At 30.1% G+C, this 16,723-nt stretch overlaps 1 protein-coding gene across 3 annotated transcripts in view; it reads left to right on the plus strand.

Moving 5' to 3' along the window:
- Positions 1-16,723, plus strand: part of LOC111619585 (heparan-alpha-glucosaminide N-acetyltransferase-like) — a 47,422-nt gene that overhangs the window by 12,806 nt on the left and 17,893 nt on the right. For 2 of the 3 annotated variants that reach the window (XM_023361338.1, XM_023361341.1), the window contains 3 exons: positions 8,534-8,730; positions 13,595-13,710; positions 13,779-13,888. In XM_023361338.1, coding sequence (XP_023217106.1) covers positions 8,534-8,730; positions 13,595-13,710; positions 13,779-13,888 — 423 coding nt within the window. Of the gene's footprint in view, positions 1-3,313; positions 3,422-8,533; positions 8,731-13,594; positions 13,711-13,778; positions 13,889-16,723 lie in introns of those variants that run through there. The other variant, XM_023361342.1, reaches the window with a different exon arrangement.

The raw sequence follows: 16,723 nt of genomic DNA on the forward strand, positions 1-16,723 counted from the left end.
AAACACGTAAAAATAATATTAAAGTAGCCAAGACATAGCCAAATATTGTAGCGCCACATCACTAGCGGACATTTGAAATTTGCCGACTAGGACGGTCGGTTAACCGAGGTGGCGGTTAATCGAGGGTCGGATAATCGAGGCTCTACTGTACTTTTATAGATTTCAATTTATTTTTGTGCAATGCTGATGGGGAATGCATAGTCCTAGTATATAAAATAATAAAAATAATTTAAAATAAATGCTTTTATTTGAGAAATATAGCTGTAAGGATTGTTATTCTTTCGTTTAACAAGGCGTGAAATTTCACACATGCAATCTACATTGTTTACAATCTGGTTGACCTTGAGAACAGCTGGAGTCTGCTTTCCCGGGTAGTTCTCATGTATGCTTCAGGGGAAATTGGTCTAAAGCACGAGGGGAGCTAACTTACCGCATCTGTTCAAATATAACACAATATTGTCGATTTTAATGCTATTAAATTACGAGGGGACCGAAAAAAAGGTATGGGGAAAAAATTCTACTGAACCAAAAAAAAAAACCCACTGATGTCATAAAAAACATCCAATAGCGTTTTAAAAAATTTTACCGAAGTCAAATCGGTGAAATAGAAGTTTAGAACGATTTAATTAATTTGATTAAAAGACCCATAAAAAACATAGCGCGATTAATTACCTAATTAATAAATCGTCATAAAATATTTTCGCAGCAAAAATAATTCATGAGATTTGCACAGATCATAGATAACGATGTATATATGCTGATCCATACATTTTAGGAAAAGTTATAAGTCAAGGCTTTTTTAATGGCCATCCCCTTAAAGTCCATGCCCGAGATATCTCGGGATATGGGCGGATAATTGCTATTTGTTTACATGTGTAGCATTGTTTTTTTTGCCAGAGAACAATCAGCCGGTTTTGTTTTGTCAGGAGCCATAATTTCAGTTTTATCATATTCAAATAACCTCAAAATTTATAAATCTCTCTTGTGAAAACAATGCCTGCTAAAAATGTCAAAACTGTGATGTGTGGTTGCTCAAACTCTCCTGATTGAATACCGAAACATACCTATGTGTTATCCTGTGATTTGTTAAGATAAACATATGACATGTAATATTGCTCTTACTATTGATCAAAAGGTTAATTCAGAAATTCTTGTATAAAAAAATTATAAGTCTTCTAACTTGTTAAACTTGTTACATATTGAATTAAGATGTATAAATATATTGTTAGAATGACTGTTTAAATATCAAAATAGCATTTTTCTGACAATACAAAAAAAATGTCTTGAATTAATGCCAATTACTAAATGTGTCGAGAATTAATGCCACTACTGTAATCTAATATATTTAGTTAAAATTATTTTAACTTAGAAATATCAAGACATTGGGCAAGTTTCTAAAGGCAATTATCATGCAAATTTTAAATGCAAATAAAGACTTAATGTTAACACTTTTGTTATGTAAATGAAAATTATTAATTTAAATAACTATTGTTGTAACCTGCTGCTATTTTAAGGAACAACAATACTGTTTTATTTAATTCACAAAATATACAGACAAAAAGAATTAGATTAAATGGCAAGTAATACGGTGATAGAATGTTTTCAAACACAATTTTAAATCACGTTAATTTTTCAGTGAAAATTTGTGCTGCAGAAATTTAATTATAGCTTCAAGTGTGTTGTGAGATAAAAAAGGTTGAAAAATACTGGTCTAGAGGACCAATGGCTAGTTCTATGAAGAATTCACTATCAAGATTACAAAAATTATGTGATGAGTTGAAAACAAGCTCTAGTAATGGCTAAAGCTATGTACAGTACTGTACACATTCTATCCTGAATATGCACATGTATTTATTGGACTTTGGAATTTTTTTTATTTTTATGGAAGAAATCTGTTTGGCATTTAATTATTTCAGACATTTTTTGCAAAAGTCTATTGTTTCAATAATTCTCTCTTCATTGGTGACATGTACTGTACAATGTCTGAATGATTTTCAATGGACGTCCAATAAAGCAACAATGCATAATTGGTAAAATTGAAATTGAAACTGCCACTTGGGCATGGAAACTTTCCTTATAAACATATAATATTTTGGAAGATTTTGAATTAAACAAAATTTTTGCAGGTCACCAGATAACTACTTTGAATTTCATTGTAAATGTATTTTGAATTATCCAACTAAAATACATGCAAAATCCTATTCTCTTGGTCAAGGATTATAGACTTGACTTCAAATTATCCGATATTGAAATAATGAGGTTTTATTGTAATTATAATCTTAGTCATTATGCAAACAAGTACACTTCCTCGTGACAAAGACACGAGAACCTGCATGAGTTATCAAATGTTGAATGGTTTTTTATATTTATGATATGCACGTAGTAAATTATCTCCTCAATGATATAATATTGTAAATGTTAAAATAAGATTATATTATCATTTCAATATTATTTAGTGAGATAACATTTGTTTCAAGAGTGTTTGATGCCTTACCCTCCTTATTAAAATTTCCGGATGCACTTATGATTTCATGAAAGTTGATTTAATCTCTAGATTCTTGTCAAGGAGTAGCAAATATCCTTGTAATAATTTATTTGAAATTATTGCTTGAAATAATATAAATTTAGATTCAAAACTTATGTAATGATAGTTTGTTTTGCTGGAATGTTTGTATTATTGCCATTTTCTTTCATTGTATTTGACCCAGATTGCTAGATGATGTCATTTTAAATACAAATTTTTTTTTTTGTTTTGTTAATTAATATATATAGTTTATCTTACCATCTATAAAATTAAATTGTATACCAATAACATGACATTATGGGAACTGCAATAGTTTTATAGATAAAATTGCTGATTTTTGAAATGTTAAAAAAATTATCATATAATTTATAATTAATAAAATAACCTTGTTCTTTAATATAGTTGTACAGCAATTTGCATAGTAGGAAAGTTGTCTGTCCACATTTTTATTTGTCGTAAAATGAAAATTTTTGCTCCTGTTGCTATAAGAGGGGAAGTCATTTGAGTGATGGCTCCACTAATTATTACTTCCTCACTGAAAAATGTACAAATTATAGATTTAAAGTACATAAAATGTAAATCAAGTAAATATTTAAAGTGTTTAGCTTTGTACAAATAATTTGTAAAACATGTTTTTCTTCATATTTTATTATCAATTAATAGTTTTATTAAATCAAGAATAAATTCCAAAGTATATAAATGGTTATCTATGCACAGATAATGCCTTAAAACTTATCAATTATACATGATAAATATTTAGGAGTGTGAACAAACACCGGTAAGTTCAGTGAATTAGTAGAGAAGTGTGTCATGCTGTCAACTTGTCTTGTTGGTTTTTGTATCTGGATGCAGTCAAGTTGCATAATTTTTATCTTGTTTTTATAGTTTGGTGATTGGGTGAGTATAGAACTAAAATTTGTTATGTTATTAGATAATTAAATATTTTAATGATAATTAGTAGAGGACAGTCATACAGATATATATAATAAGATAAGCTTTTATGTTGTATCAGGAATGAACATATTACAGAAAATGCTAAAAATAACTTTAAAAATCTAGAAGAATCATTAGAAGTTCACAGCTGTTACCTATTGCTTCATCCATAATTGATGAATTGATGTCATAACAGCTGTGATAGAGGTTAAATGTCCTTTCAAAGATGTTTTCTTAGTGAAATAATTCCCCAGTTGAATTGAAATTAGCATTTTACAGAATGTAGAAGTAAATGAATGAATACATTACAGATGTTTACAAATTTTCAGAAAAATTATAAGTTCCTTTAACTTGAATTATTAATAACATCATAACTGTGGGCATTTGAATTGAGAGCAGGGGCAAATACATTCCAAATGTGGGTAAAGCAAGAACAAAAAAAAAAAAAAACAGGAACAAAAAGGAAAAGGTTATCAGTGATGACAAATTAAAAATTTGCATTTGTTTTTTGTGTGTAAAATTTTGGATAAATGAACACTCTTAAGCAATGTTTGCATATGCCCATGATCATAACATGATTTATAGTATAAGGACTAGCAACTTAATGCTGAAACATTTTTGTGTATTGATTGTTTGGATAAATCTATAAATTTAGATTGTTGTAGGTTGTGTACAACTTTTATTTTGATAAAAATACAATAGTAAATGAGTGCAATATATTTAATTACACACTGCAGTACATTTCCTTGCTTTTTTTTTTAATATATTCATTTAATATATTCCCAAATATTTATTATACATAATAAAAATTTGGGAAAATAGTCCCAAATTTTCCTGGCCAATTCTTTTCTTCCAGTAGTTCTAAAATATTTAAATTATTTAATTATAATAATAATTATTAAATTTATCAAGAGATGGTGCCTAATGCTTAACTCTAATGCTAAATTGTCTTATAAATTATTAATATTATAGCTGTTTCTAGCCTGATATTTGGCATTGGTTAGTGTATAGTCCCAAATTTTATTTGAATGCACAGAATGAATGAGAGTGACAAAGTTTGCTCACATGCAAGTGCAGAGTAATGGCAATTATGCTGCAATTTACTCTTTCTTAGTCATCAAACTGGCAAGTTTCATTTGACATTAAATATAAAACACAGCTGATTTTTCAGACATTAATTGCAAGAAAATACAGTATAATGAACAGAGCTGGATTTGCATTTTTGGGGGCCCTAAGATGAGCAAGACTTTGGGGCCTTAAAAACAATAATCATCTCTGAAATAAATTTTATTTGACTTATTCACATAAGAAATATTATAAATTGTATATTAAAATACCTGATCTGATTTAAAAGTTAATCCTAGATTATTGAGTTGAGAGGTCAGTGAGACTTTACGAACTATGAAAACTAATATTTAAAAAAATTTTTTTATTATAAAATTCAATGTGGTATAAAAAATTACAATTTGTTTTACAAAAATTTTTTCTACATTTTTCTTTGGCAAATTCATTGATTAATAAATCAGAATCAATGGATTTTATTTTATTAACATTGCTGTATAATAGGCCTAAAGTGAAATTGTTTAAGGTATTCTGGGCTATGGTTCACCTTAGGTCATTTTTGGTTAATTTTAATTTTGAAAATCTTCTCTCACCAGAACAGTTGGTAATCATCAAGCATAAATAAATTCTTAAAACTGTTTCAGTGTTTGGAAATGCAATTTCCATACTCTTTTCTCTTATTATCATAACAAGAACAAATGAGCCAAAGGGATTCTCGATCTCAATTAATTTTGATGAAACTAATAGTTGCCAAACTTTACTATATAATGGGAAATCAATATCTCCTTGATATTGCTTGACAATATTTTGTATACATCTTCAGTTCTTCATTAGGAATGTCAATTTTGATTAAAAATTCAAAATTCTGATTAATTTCCATATAAGACTCAGCATGTTGTTTCAAATTCATATTAATGTTTTTCAGAATTTTCAGAAAAACATTAAAAATAATGTTTTCCTTGGGACTTAACACTTTTTCATTTGATTGAGATTCACCTGTAATTTTTATTTTAGATTGTTGTCTCTGTTTTGTATAATTAGTATCAGGCAATAATTGTTTAGCTTCTGCTTCAATTGTGTCAAACTGATCATTCAAACTCATTAGGAACTCATCATGAGATGAATACAAAGAACAATATGTGTCTAGTGTGATGTTTTTTGAATCTTGCAAGGACTCAGAAACTGCATTAATTTTTTCTAGTTAAATGCATCTAATTTTGTTGTAATTTTCTTGATCTTTTATCTGCTTTTTCTTACATTTTAGTGCTCACTTTCATAGATTCTCTTCATTCCTGCTTTAAATAAATAGTTTAAATTATAAAAGTAATTAAAAAATAAATTCTAATATTTTCAAACCTGAAATTTGTGATGAATTTACAAAAATTCTCACTGTACATTTGTTTTAAAGTAATTTCTTTGCTAATAACTGAAAATCTCAGTTATTAGCAAATCTCTCATTAAATTTAAATAATTATAATAAATTAATATTTATTAAATAATCTACAATATTCTGGAAGAAAAGAATTGACATGGAGTGGGACTTGAATCCACAACTCCCACTTACCATCTGGATGTGTTGCCAATTACACTACCTGGCTAATTACTCCATCTGACCCTTCACTTCCAACATATTTAATTTTAAATATAACCATAAATAATTACTTATGGTGCCGACTGAGGATGACTTCTATGTCTGGCTGATATCCATATTGGGTGATTATATACCCACCATGGGCAAATGCGGCTCTTCTTGAGTTACATGTGGCTCTTACTGAAAGTGTTAATTTCTTCTTTTTATTATTATTTTTACAATTTTATTTCCACAATTTTGTGAAAATATGTTTATTAAAAAAATTCAATATTTGTTTTATATAATATTTATATTATATAATAAAATCACGGTACAGAACTGCAGTACAGAATAAAAAAGTATAGAACTGTGGCTCCCATGCATTTTGCAAAACCTACATTTCGGCTCCCACTGAACTTTTGCTTGCCCACCCGTTATATACTGAGGATATAGAAGTCATCCTTAGTCAGCACTGTAAGTAAAATTAAATATGTCTGGAAGTGAAGGGTTGAACAGAGTAATTGGAAACACATGCATGATGAATGGGAGTTGTGGAATAGAGTCCCACTCCAGGCTGGTTCTTTTCTACTTTACAGCTACTATTAGTAATTAATAGTAGCTGTAAAGTAGAAAAGAAGTAGAAAAGTAGCCTGATTCAATATGGCAATCCTTTTGCTTCTAATCAAAGAACACGGCAAAATATTTATGTGAATTTTGAATATTTATTTATTCTCTTAAATAATTAATGCAGCAATGATAACAACATTTATATAAATTTTTTTGAAATTATAGCAGTGTTATGTTATGCATAAAAATTTAATATAAATACGATGTTTCATACTTTGATGTCTCTGAAATTTGGATGCATCTTACATTCGATTCAAGAGAATCTTTTATTGGCTTGATGGCTACAGGACAAAGCATAACAGTTGCCATTGCTTACATGTGAGCAAACTTCATTAATATCTTCATAATGACCTGATTTGCATATAAGCTAAATGAGCTACAGCTTAGGGCCTTACATTATGAGTCTACAACTTACATGTAAAACTGTGAGGCTCTATTATTATGAGAAGGGCTTGTTAAGCTGTGTCCACATCTATGACATTGTTACATGTCATAAACAGCATGATGTCACTACTTTATAAACCAGTTAGTTTGGACATGGCAAAAGACCCTGCAGCATAACTGGTTTGATGTCACTTGAAGGTTCACAAAATGGTTTGCCACTGAGCCATTGCTTGTCAATTTTTCAATGAATCATCAAAGGATGACAGTATAAAGAATGGCACAGATATGGACACACCAAGCAGCTGCAGCAGACTCCACATTTACTAGACAAAGTAGTTCGTTCATAAGCTATGAAAAATATCACAATGTATGGCACAAAACAATGTACTTCAAAATGATTTTCTCTCTGTTCATGTTGTTACATAGATGTGGGAATAGCTATATATGCTAGAGCTTAGGGGTACAACAGATCTGAGTCCATTAGAGTGTGCCACAAGAAATCTTAGTGAGGATAGTGTGGGGACCCCCATGGACTGTATAGCAAGAACAGCTGTTTTAGATGTTTTTCCACTTAAAATGTATTCAAAAGAACAAGATAGTAGTATTGCAGAATATAAATACTGTAAATATATTGGTACTTATCGCAGCATTTTTATTTAATCAAATTTTGTTGGTAATTCTATGCATTTATGCACTTTTAGCATGAAAGAGCACCAAGATTTTTAAGTTTAAATTGATAGGGTGTTTTAGAATCAAAGAAATATGGTTCAAGTTATTGCCAACATCTAATTGTCTGAAGGTGAAGAAAATATCATAACATTATAATTTAATGACAGTTTAAACACAGTTCATTTTGTGAATCTCAACTGGGAGCTGCATCTTACTTGAACGAGGCCTCTGGAGTATTTAATTAAAGAATATATAAGTGCCAGTGACGCAACACATGCTTTGCATCTGATAAACTGTCCTCTTTAGTACAAGCATATATGTAGTAACAAGGACAAGATTCACAAACTTCACTGTAAGTCTATAAATTTAGATATTATTTATAATATCCTAGACTCTGCACTACAAAACAGGCTTCATGAATCTTTACTAGACGATAACCTTTATTCTAGTAAATATTCTTCCTGACTCTGCTCATTTGTTACTCATTCATTCATGTTTTGTAATTGATCTCTTATTGGTCATGTGGTAAGGTTAGCTTTTGCTTTGGAGCATTGTTTCTATCCCTTTCTTGTGGGTGAGTATGATGTATATTTGACATCTTTATAATGAGAAAAATTTACACTAACCACAGAAAGGATGTATGCTGAAGCGTCACAAAAAATTCAAAGGTTCTTTCATTTCTAGAGTGACATTATTTCTTATTATATTGAAAATTTATAGACTAAAATATTTGACTTCACATTAATTTTTGCTATTCTTTTCAGTGAGCTGCACAGATTCACCTTTCAACGATCCGAATTACTTTGTATACTTCCATTCACTGGATGATAATTTAATGAAAATGGGCGAGCAATCAAAGAAAATGTGCGAAAAACTGGAAATGAATGAATGCTGCTTTACTGTCAGAAATGAATATGAGAAAGACATAAAAGTTTTCATGCAAAGTGAAGAATGCTATAAGGTCTGTTAATTTAGGTTTTTATTTTTAATTTGTAAGATAGAATGGTATTAGGAGCTAAAACAACTTGTTTAATGACTTAAATTCCACATTAAATATTGGTTGAGACAACAATATATGACTTATCTAAAGATGAATTTTGCTTCACAAACATTGATTGCTTAATTAAAAAATTTACTTGAAAATAACGAGTACAGTAATACCCCGAACTTACACAATAAGTGGGACCAAGTGATAACCGCATAAGTCAGGGTATAATTTCGCAATTTTTGTAAAATCCAAGTTGGATGTATGTAAGCTAATAAATGTTCTCGTTAATCTTATCTCGTCTTTTGATTTGTTTATGGTTACAAGAAATCACCACATAGTCTCTCAAGTCTCCATAGATATTACAAACACATAAATAGCTACAATTTATTTTGTGTTATTTATGTATTGATTCCGCACGATACGTCCGAACATGTAAGCTGAACAATAGTGTAGGAGGAGTGAGTAATCAAGAGTTGCGTGGCACTCAAACAAAAGACGAATTGACGAGATTTGAAAACTCCGGGTTCGCATAAGTCAGGGTAGCGTAAGTTGAGGTATTACTGTATATTTTTATTGTAATATTAACTGTAAAATTTCAGCTCCAATGAGGTGGTTGGGATCATATCGGAGTTGTAGAGCATGCCTATAGGAGTAAAAAAGTCAAATGTAAGTGATGGTCTGTGTGTCACTCTTCATGAGATATAGCCCCAGAAAATCAGTCTGTCTGAGAAGACCCTCAAAAATAGGAAAAAATTTAAAAGTGAAAAAAGTCCAGAACTATTTCTCAGTAAAAAAACACATGCAGACCATCAGTTCTTTTGACTGTTGTTACTCCTTAAAACATGGTCTACAGCTGTGATAAAGTCAATTTTACCATACTGTGGATTTTGAATATGGTCTGGAAAAAATTCAATTCTCTTTTTACATGATTTCTTTTGATGTAATGCATTTCAATAAATTTGTCTTTTTAAAAATCTCAACTTGATTTTAATTCTAAGATAAAATATTCATAATTCCTTTTGTAGAAATTTGCTTCTTTTTTTTAAATTCTTAGAATTTGCATTTAAGTTTGTTCCTACCAAACAGCCAAATTATAAAATTTACTTATTTGAATCTGTGTAGTGACAATTAATCTTTTATTCCAACTTTATCCCACAACTGGAGCAGTCAGGAAAATTCAGGAAAACTAAGTTTGACTGTTTGTATGATTGTAGTTTGATTTCCATGCAGAATATTTTTTGAGATATTTTGGTGTTGAATAAAATTTGTATGACTAATATAAATTTATTGAATTTTGCTGATAACTAAGTTACAATTGTCCCTCTGATTTCACCAAATGCTAATTTGGTGAAATCAGAGGGACATAGATGGTAGATAGACATAAATAGAGGGACATAAATGTAGATGGTTCACCAGATTGGCTCACAACCAATAGGCTGGTCACGTGGAGTTTTCTATAGTTTTTGTGCATAACACCTAAACGAGGACCAATTTACCTTTGAAAGTCCTCCTGGGAGGCAATCTCCTTTGGCAAATTGCACATGTACAGTAAGACCCCACTTAACACTTCCTTGATTAATGCTGATTTGATATAACGTGGTCTGCTCAAAGCCTAAAAACAAGCTCAAAATTTATGCAGATTTAAATTATTGCAGCATAATTCATATATAATACGATTATTTATGAACAATAACCAATCAGGAAAAGGTAGCAATTCATTGTAGCACTGTACTTTCCTTAAATTATGTTTATTTTGTGAAATTTTGGAAAAAATATAACATTTTGATGCCATAGGAAATATTGACTTGGCTTGGCAAGAATTAACTGATAAATGCATGAATGAAGTGTGGAAGAAATTATGGCTGAAGATATCCAAGAATTCTCAATGAGAAGAGCCTATTGCTATGTCGTTAGGTTGACCAAATTGTCAGCCTAATCAATACAGGAGGACTAGGAGATGTAGATAAGGAGGGTACTGCAGGTTTCTGGTGAGAGCCTTATCAATGATGACCTTCAAGAACTAGCAGAATAAGGAATTCGTGTAGAACTGGAAAATGGAGATTCTGAAGATGAAGAACCCAAAAAATTTCTCTACAGATTTCCTCAATAAAAGTTTAGTAACAATAACAGAAATCGTTGATCAAACTGTAGTGAATGATCAAGATTTTGAAAGGAGTGCAAAAGCGAGACAAGATGTTTTGGATGTGTTATGCTACCGACATTTGCTTAAGGAAAGAAAAAAAGCGGCAAAAGAAAAACTACATGACTTTATTGCAAAAAAACAAGAATTTCAGAAAAGTCAGGAATTTCATCACAAGAAATGAACTTTACATTTCTGTGTGCCTATGTTTGTGTGTTATTTAACATATACAGTAGAGCATTGATTATCCGACCCCCGATTAACCATCACATATGTTAACAGACCGTTCTAGTTGGCAAATTTCAAATGTCTGCTAATGATGTGGTGCTACAATATTTGGCTATGTCTTGGATACTTTAATATTATTTTTGTTAAATTTTTGCGTGTTTTAGCTGGCAACATGGCTCAACCATTGAAGGGAGGCCAGTATTTAAACAAGACTTAATTTTCTAATTATGAGTGGTTGTTTGTTTTGTGAGCAATAAAATAATTTAAAAATAATTTTTAACGATACAATAGTGACGACATTATTTTAAAAAAAATTGTTAGGCTAAACATCAATGAAAATTCAACGCGAAGTTGGTTAATAGCGATATACTAATATACTAACTACATGGGATATCCTAATGTACTATACTAATAATGTATTCTTTTCATTATTTTCGGTTATCTGATTTTTTCAGTTATCTGAGTCCCCAATTGAATCGGATAATCGATGCTCTACTGTATTATTATGCAAATTAATACACTATAATAATAACTTAAAATTGAAGTAAAATTTGTTTATTTTTAATCATGTGTTTTCCTTTCCCTATTTACTCTGTTAAAATGACCTCATTTAACACTGTTTCATTGAGCTCTTTCCCCACATTAGCTGGGGATGTGAGGGAAAGTGCTAAATGCATCCCCTAGAAATGNTAACTTAAAATTGAAGTAAAATTTGTTTATTTTTAATCATGTGTTTCCCTTTCCGTATTTACTCTGTTAAAATGACCTCATTTAACACTGTTTCATTGAGCTCTTTCCCCACATTAGCTGGGGATGTGAGGGAAAGTGCTAAATGCATCCCCTAGAAATGCATCCCCACATTAAGTGGGGTCTTACTATATTGTGTTACTAAATCAGAGAAGGATAGGATAAGGTAACTAAAATGAAATACAGTATTATTTTATTAAATTTAAATTGGTTTATTGCATTATTTTTACTGATTTTTAAGGTCTGGAACCAATCTTCCGTTTTTCCATATAGATGAGATATTTTTTTTTTTACACAATTTTTTGGAAATATACATACCATGTAAAAGCAGAATTGGGTTTATTACTTTCTAAAGATCCAAAATTTCAGACACAGCTTATGGCAGTGTTTCTTAACAGGAGAGCCACGGCCCCCTGGGGTCCATAAGAAGTTTGCTGGGGGTCGCCAAATTATGCAAAATTTATGCATATTTGTGTGAAAAAGGGTTCTCAACTATGGTGGATATAAAAACAAAAAAATGCAATCGATTGTGATTACATGCCTGCAAAAAAATGCAATCGATTGTGATTACATGCGGATAGCATTACAAACAATTGAACCAAGAATTAACAAATTAGTTGAGGATATTCAGCAGCAGAAATCTCATCAAATTATTTGAATTTTCTAATGATAACTGTATTATTTGTTAAATAGGTAAATGTCTCTTCAATTCAAAAAAAGAAATCCTTTGGTAGATTGTGTCTCACAGCCCTTTAGGTTATAAAACTCCTGTATCAAAATGATAATTATTTTGATGTAATACGCCCTTAAAAGAGAAAATGAAAATTTTTGAAAACATTGTAAATTGAAACTAGAAGTACTATATAAGTGTGAAGAAACAGGTGGAGATCCTTAGGCATTGAAGAGGGGCTAGAAAATTAAACTTGCCCGAAATGCATCTGTAGAAAAACAATAAAGGAATTTTATAACCTGAAGAGCTCTGAGACAGTCTACCGAAGGATTTCTTTTTTCGGATTGAAGAGACATTTACCTATTTAACTCATTAAATTATTTTCGAATATTTTTTGTTTTTTCTATGAATTTTTAAATGTTTCTAATTTTACTTTTAGTTAAAAATTAATGACAGTTTTTATGTTTAATTGTGAAGTTTGAATGCTATTTAAATAGATAATGAAATAATAGTTATGTTTTACATTTATTATATAAAAAAATAAAGCAATAATAAAAAAAATCAATTTATTACAGATAATTTAACAAATATAAATTATTATTAAAAAATGGGGTCACAAAAAAATTATGAAATATTTGGGGGCTGCAAATATAAAAAAGTTAAGAACCACTGGCTTATGGAACTCTACATTTGTTACAATTGACCCAATGATATATGTGTTGTTGTCCTTTTCATTGTTTGATTTGAATTATCTATAGACTTCTATGGAATGATTAAACAAAAAGTTTATTTACAAGGAATAGACATGTGGCAAGTCATTTATTTTGTTTCTTGTGATGTGTAGCAAGAGAGTAAAAATTGCAGCTAGCTCATGGCATCAAGTCTACTCTTTGTAAGTAAATTTTTAATTTGATCAACTGGTAAGATGTTTAGCGTAGCTAATCAATTAGAGTACACAGGATCATCTAAAATGTTTACAAAAACTAAATGATTTTTTTATAAATTGCATTCTATTTAATTAACTGTGTATTAATATAATTGATTAAAACTAGTGCAATCTGTTGGAGCAAATGCACATTCCTCCAGGATCTGAAGACAACATAACTATTAATGTTGAATTTGGAAGGCATTATGAAATAGAAATAGTTTCGGAAAACTTTACAAAACTGTAAGTAACAGTACAATTCTAATTTTGTATTGTGTTTAAAAATTTTAATATTTCTGTTTATTTTTAAGATGCAAACAAGAGTTTCAAGAAGGTGGAATGTATGCATTAAATTTCACGGGAAACTGGACAGTATGCTCAGATATAAAGACTACGAACAAACTGCACAACATATATTTACGTGAGTTATGATAATTTTAAATTGTGCTCCAAATATTTTTGCTACTTGCTAATCAAAAAATAATAACAATAAATTAATATTGTAAAATGTTTTGTATTAAATATAACAAATACAAAACTAGGAATATTTTACACTTCCAGAAAGATTATTTTACTGAGACACGAAATTTTTACAACTACTATTGTCACATGGCTCTTGAAAACATTGTTTTATGTTTTTGTTTTCAGCCTAAAAGCATCTGAATGCTTCTCGTTCACTTCTTACTCTGGACACCTTATGCTGACAGTTCTTACAAACTGATTGCAAATGATTTTATGGAGAGATGAAATCTCTCTTTAGAGTCATTCTCTTTGTTTTATGTATACAGTGGGTGATTGGATAATAAACAAAATCCATTCCAAGACTGTATTTTTTATCTGAATTGTTTGTTAACTAATTGTCAATTTACCCTAGATTTTTATGGGAATTTGATTAATCCATTCTGGAGACTCCCCAAAAATAAAAAATTATATAATNTGGCTCGGTTAAGCGAGTTTTGGGCCATCCAGCATATATATATATATATATATATATATATTGACTATATATGAAAAAACATGACTGATAAAAATGCAAGACTATATATATATATAGTCTTGCTTGCATTTTTATCAGTCATGTTTTTTCTGTTTGTAGAGTGGTAAAGAATCTGTCCAATGTCAATTGCTTTTCTCTCTTCAGGATTTTTTTGGAAGTAATTAATAGTGTTATGTAATAAGTGATCTTCGTGTTTATGCTTCTTGTTTGTGCTAAAAAGAGAGTGGACAAAATTTGCTTTAACTAACATTCATCAAACGTTCTTGTCTTTTCTCACAAGAGTTATGAGACACATTTATTAATAATTTAAGTGGTTACAATTGTAGAAAAAAATGTATAAAAACTAGATAAAAATAAAATTATTGAGCATTCAAACATTAATAAATTTACAAAACATAAATGTGAGAAAATAACAAAATAAATAATATCTGTGGGGTGGCAAAATCCATCACCGCACCATCCAAATAGCATTGTCATTGTAGCGATCCCCAAGCCTATTAACCTCAACCTGATTTGGATGCCATTCTAAGACTCTTGTTCTGACGTCCTCCCACTTCAAAACATCTTTAATAGCAGAGATCAGCATTAACTCCTTAAGCCTCGATCAATTTTTGATATTAGTGTAATTAAACATAAAAAATACTTAAAACTGAAAAAAACCGAAAGAAATGCGTTAATTTTGAAGAAAAAGCTTCAAATTTTATTTTCCTTTGTCTCGTCTTTCTGTGAAATTTGACACTGAAGAGTCATTGTTTACACAGCTGGATGACCTTGAGAACAGCTGATGTCCTATTTCCCGGGACATTCTCATAGACGTCTCAGGAGGAGAAGGGTTTAAAGTAGGGTGAATACTAACTAGACCTATATTTTTAAATATTTTTAAAAAATTAAAATTTTTATTGAGATTTCCGACCCCCCAACTTAATTAAATTTATATATAATAAAATCTATTAATTAAAAAAATTAAAAAACTATCGGAGGTAGTTTTTGACATAAGAAACTAGCTTTAAATAACTTTACCGAAGGAAAATCAGTGCACTACAACTTTAATCTTCTTTTTCAGAAGAAAACATATCTCACCGAGTTTCTTGGTTCTTCATTCAAGAGTTCTTGGCGTTCTTCTTTTGTCAGATCAGTTTCAGGTTCCATTATACGCTCTTCAATGTTCTTTATTTGTCAGATGAGATTTTTGTTACTCCTTTAGCTGCTTGAGTCTTCTTGTAAATCTGTTCAAGCCATATTGTCCAGCAACATCAGACATCTGCCCACTCTATCTTTGCTATTACACTCTCACCTTTCGAAAATAAAAACTGATGCAAAACTTAACAAGTGCACGCCCAACAGTCTCATAAATACTATAAAAATATTCTTTCTGTCAGAAAAATAAAAGGCTTGAATTACAAGGGAGAGTTTCGAAGTTCGGAGGAATACTATTCGATCAGTATATATGGGGTGAGTGTTGAAGTCGACATCTCCTGTGCTCCAAAAAGTTTTGAATTGTTGCCCGAAAGACAAGGGACACCAATCAGTATTTGTTGTTTTATGTTGCTTCTTCTTGTATTTATTCTGTGAGGTGTTCGTTGTCCAAACATAAAAATCTTTTGCAAAAGTGTTCGTTATCCGATTTATTCAAAGTCTGAACTGTTCGTTAACTGATCACACACTGTATAATGTTTAATGCAGCTTAGTGATTGCTTCTTTTTATGCAGAAATATCTAGAGTACTCCAACAAACAAAATTCCTTTTGCTCATGATTTTCAGACTGTTAAAAATTCTTCACAAATTAGCAGTTGACAACATTGCACAATAAATATTATTTATGCATATAAAATACACTAAATAACAATCTGTTTAAAACTTGAAAAAGAGCAATGAAATGAAAGGAAGCCAAAAATTAATGATGTGTGTTGTTCAACATTGTGCACATTTTGCATTTGACATGTCAAACACCAGCCTTAAAAAGCCAAAAACATGTTGCATTTATTAATTTATGAAAATTTAACAAAGGAGAGCTACATGAAGAATAAAAAATATTTACCCAAACTGTAACTAATAATTTTTATGACTATGTTTAATCATTTATAAATCTATGTATATAAATGAGGATGTATGTTTGTTTGCTATATACTCCTAGACTGTTTGATCAATTGCTACGAAACTTGGTAGTTACATTCAAATACTTCCAACTCAGATCATGTCATATGTCCCAACCCAAAATATTGATTCCATTTCTATAAATCAATTAATTGACAAGAAAGA

This window comes from Centruroides sculpturatus, unplaced genomic scaffold (genome assembly GCF_000671375.1).
Source record: "Centruroides sculpturatus isolate CEXI.00-Female unplaced genomic scaffold, Cexi_2.0 scaffold261, whole genome shotgun sequence".
Classification (NCBI taxonomy): Eukaryota; Metazoa; Arthropoda; class Arachnida; order Scorpiones; family Buthidae; genus Centruroides; species Centruroides sculpturatus.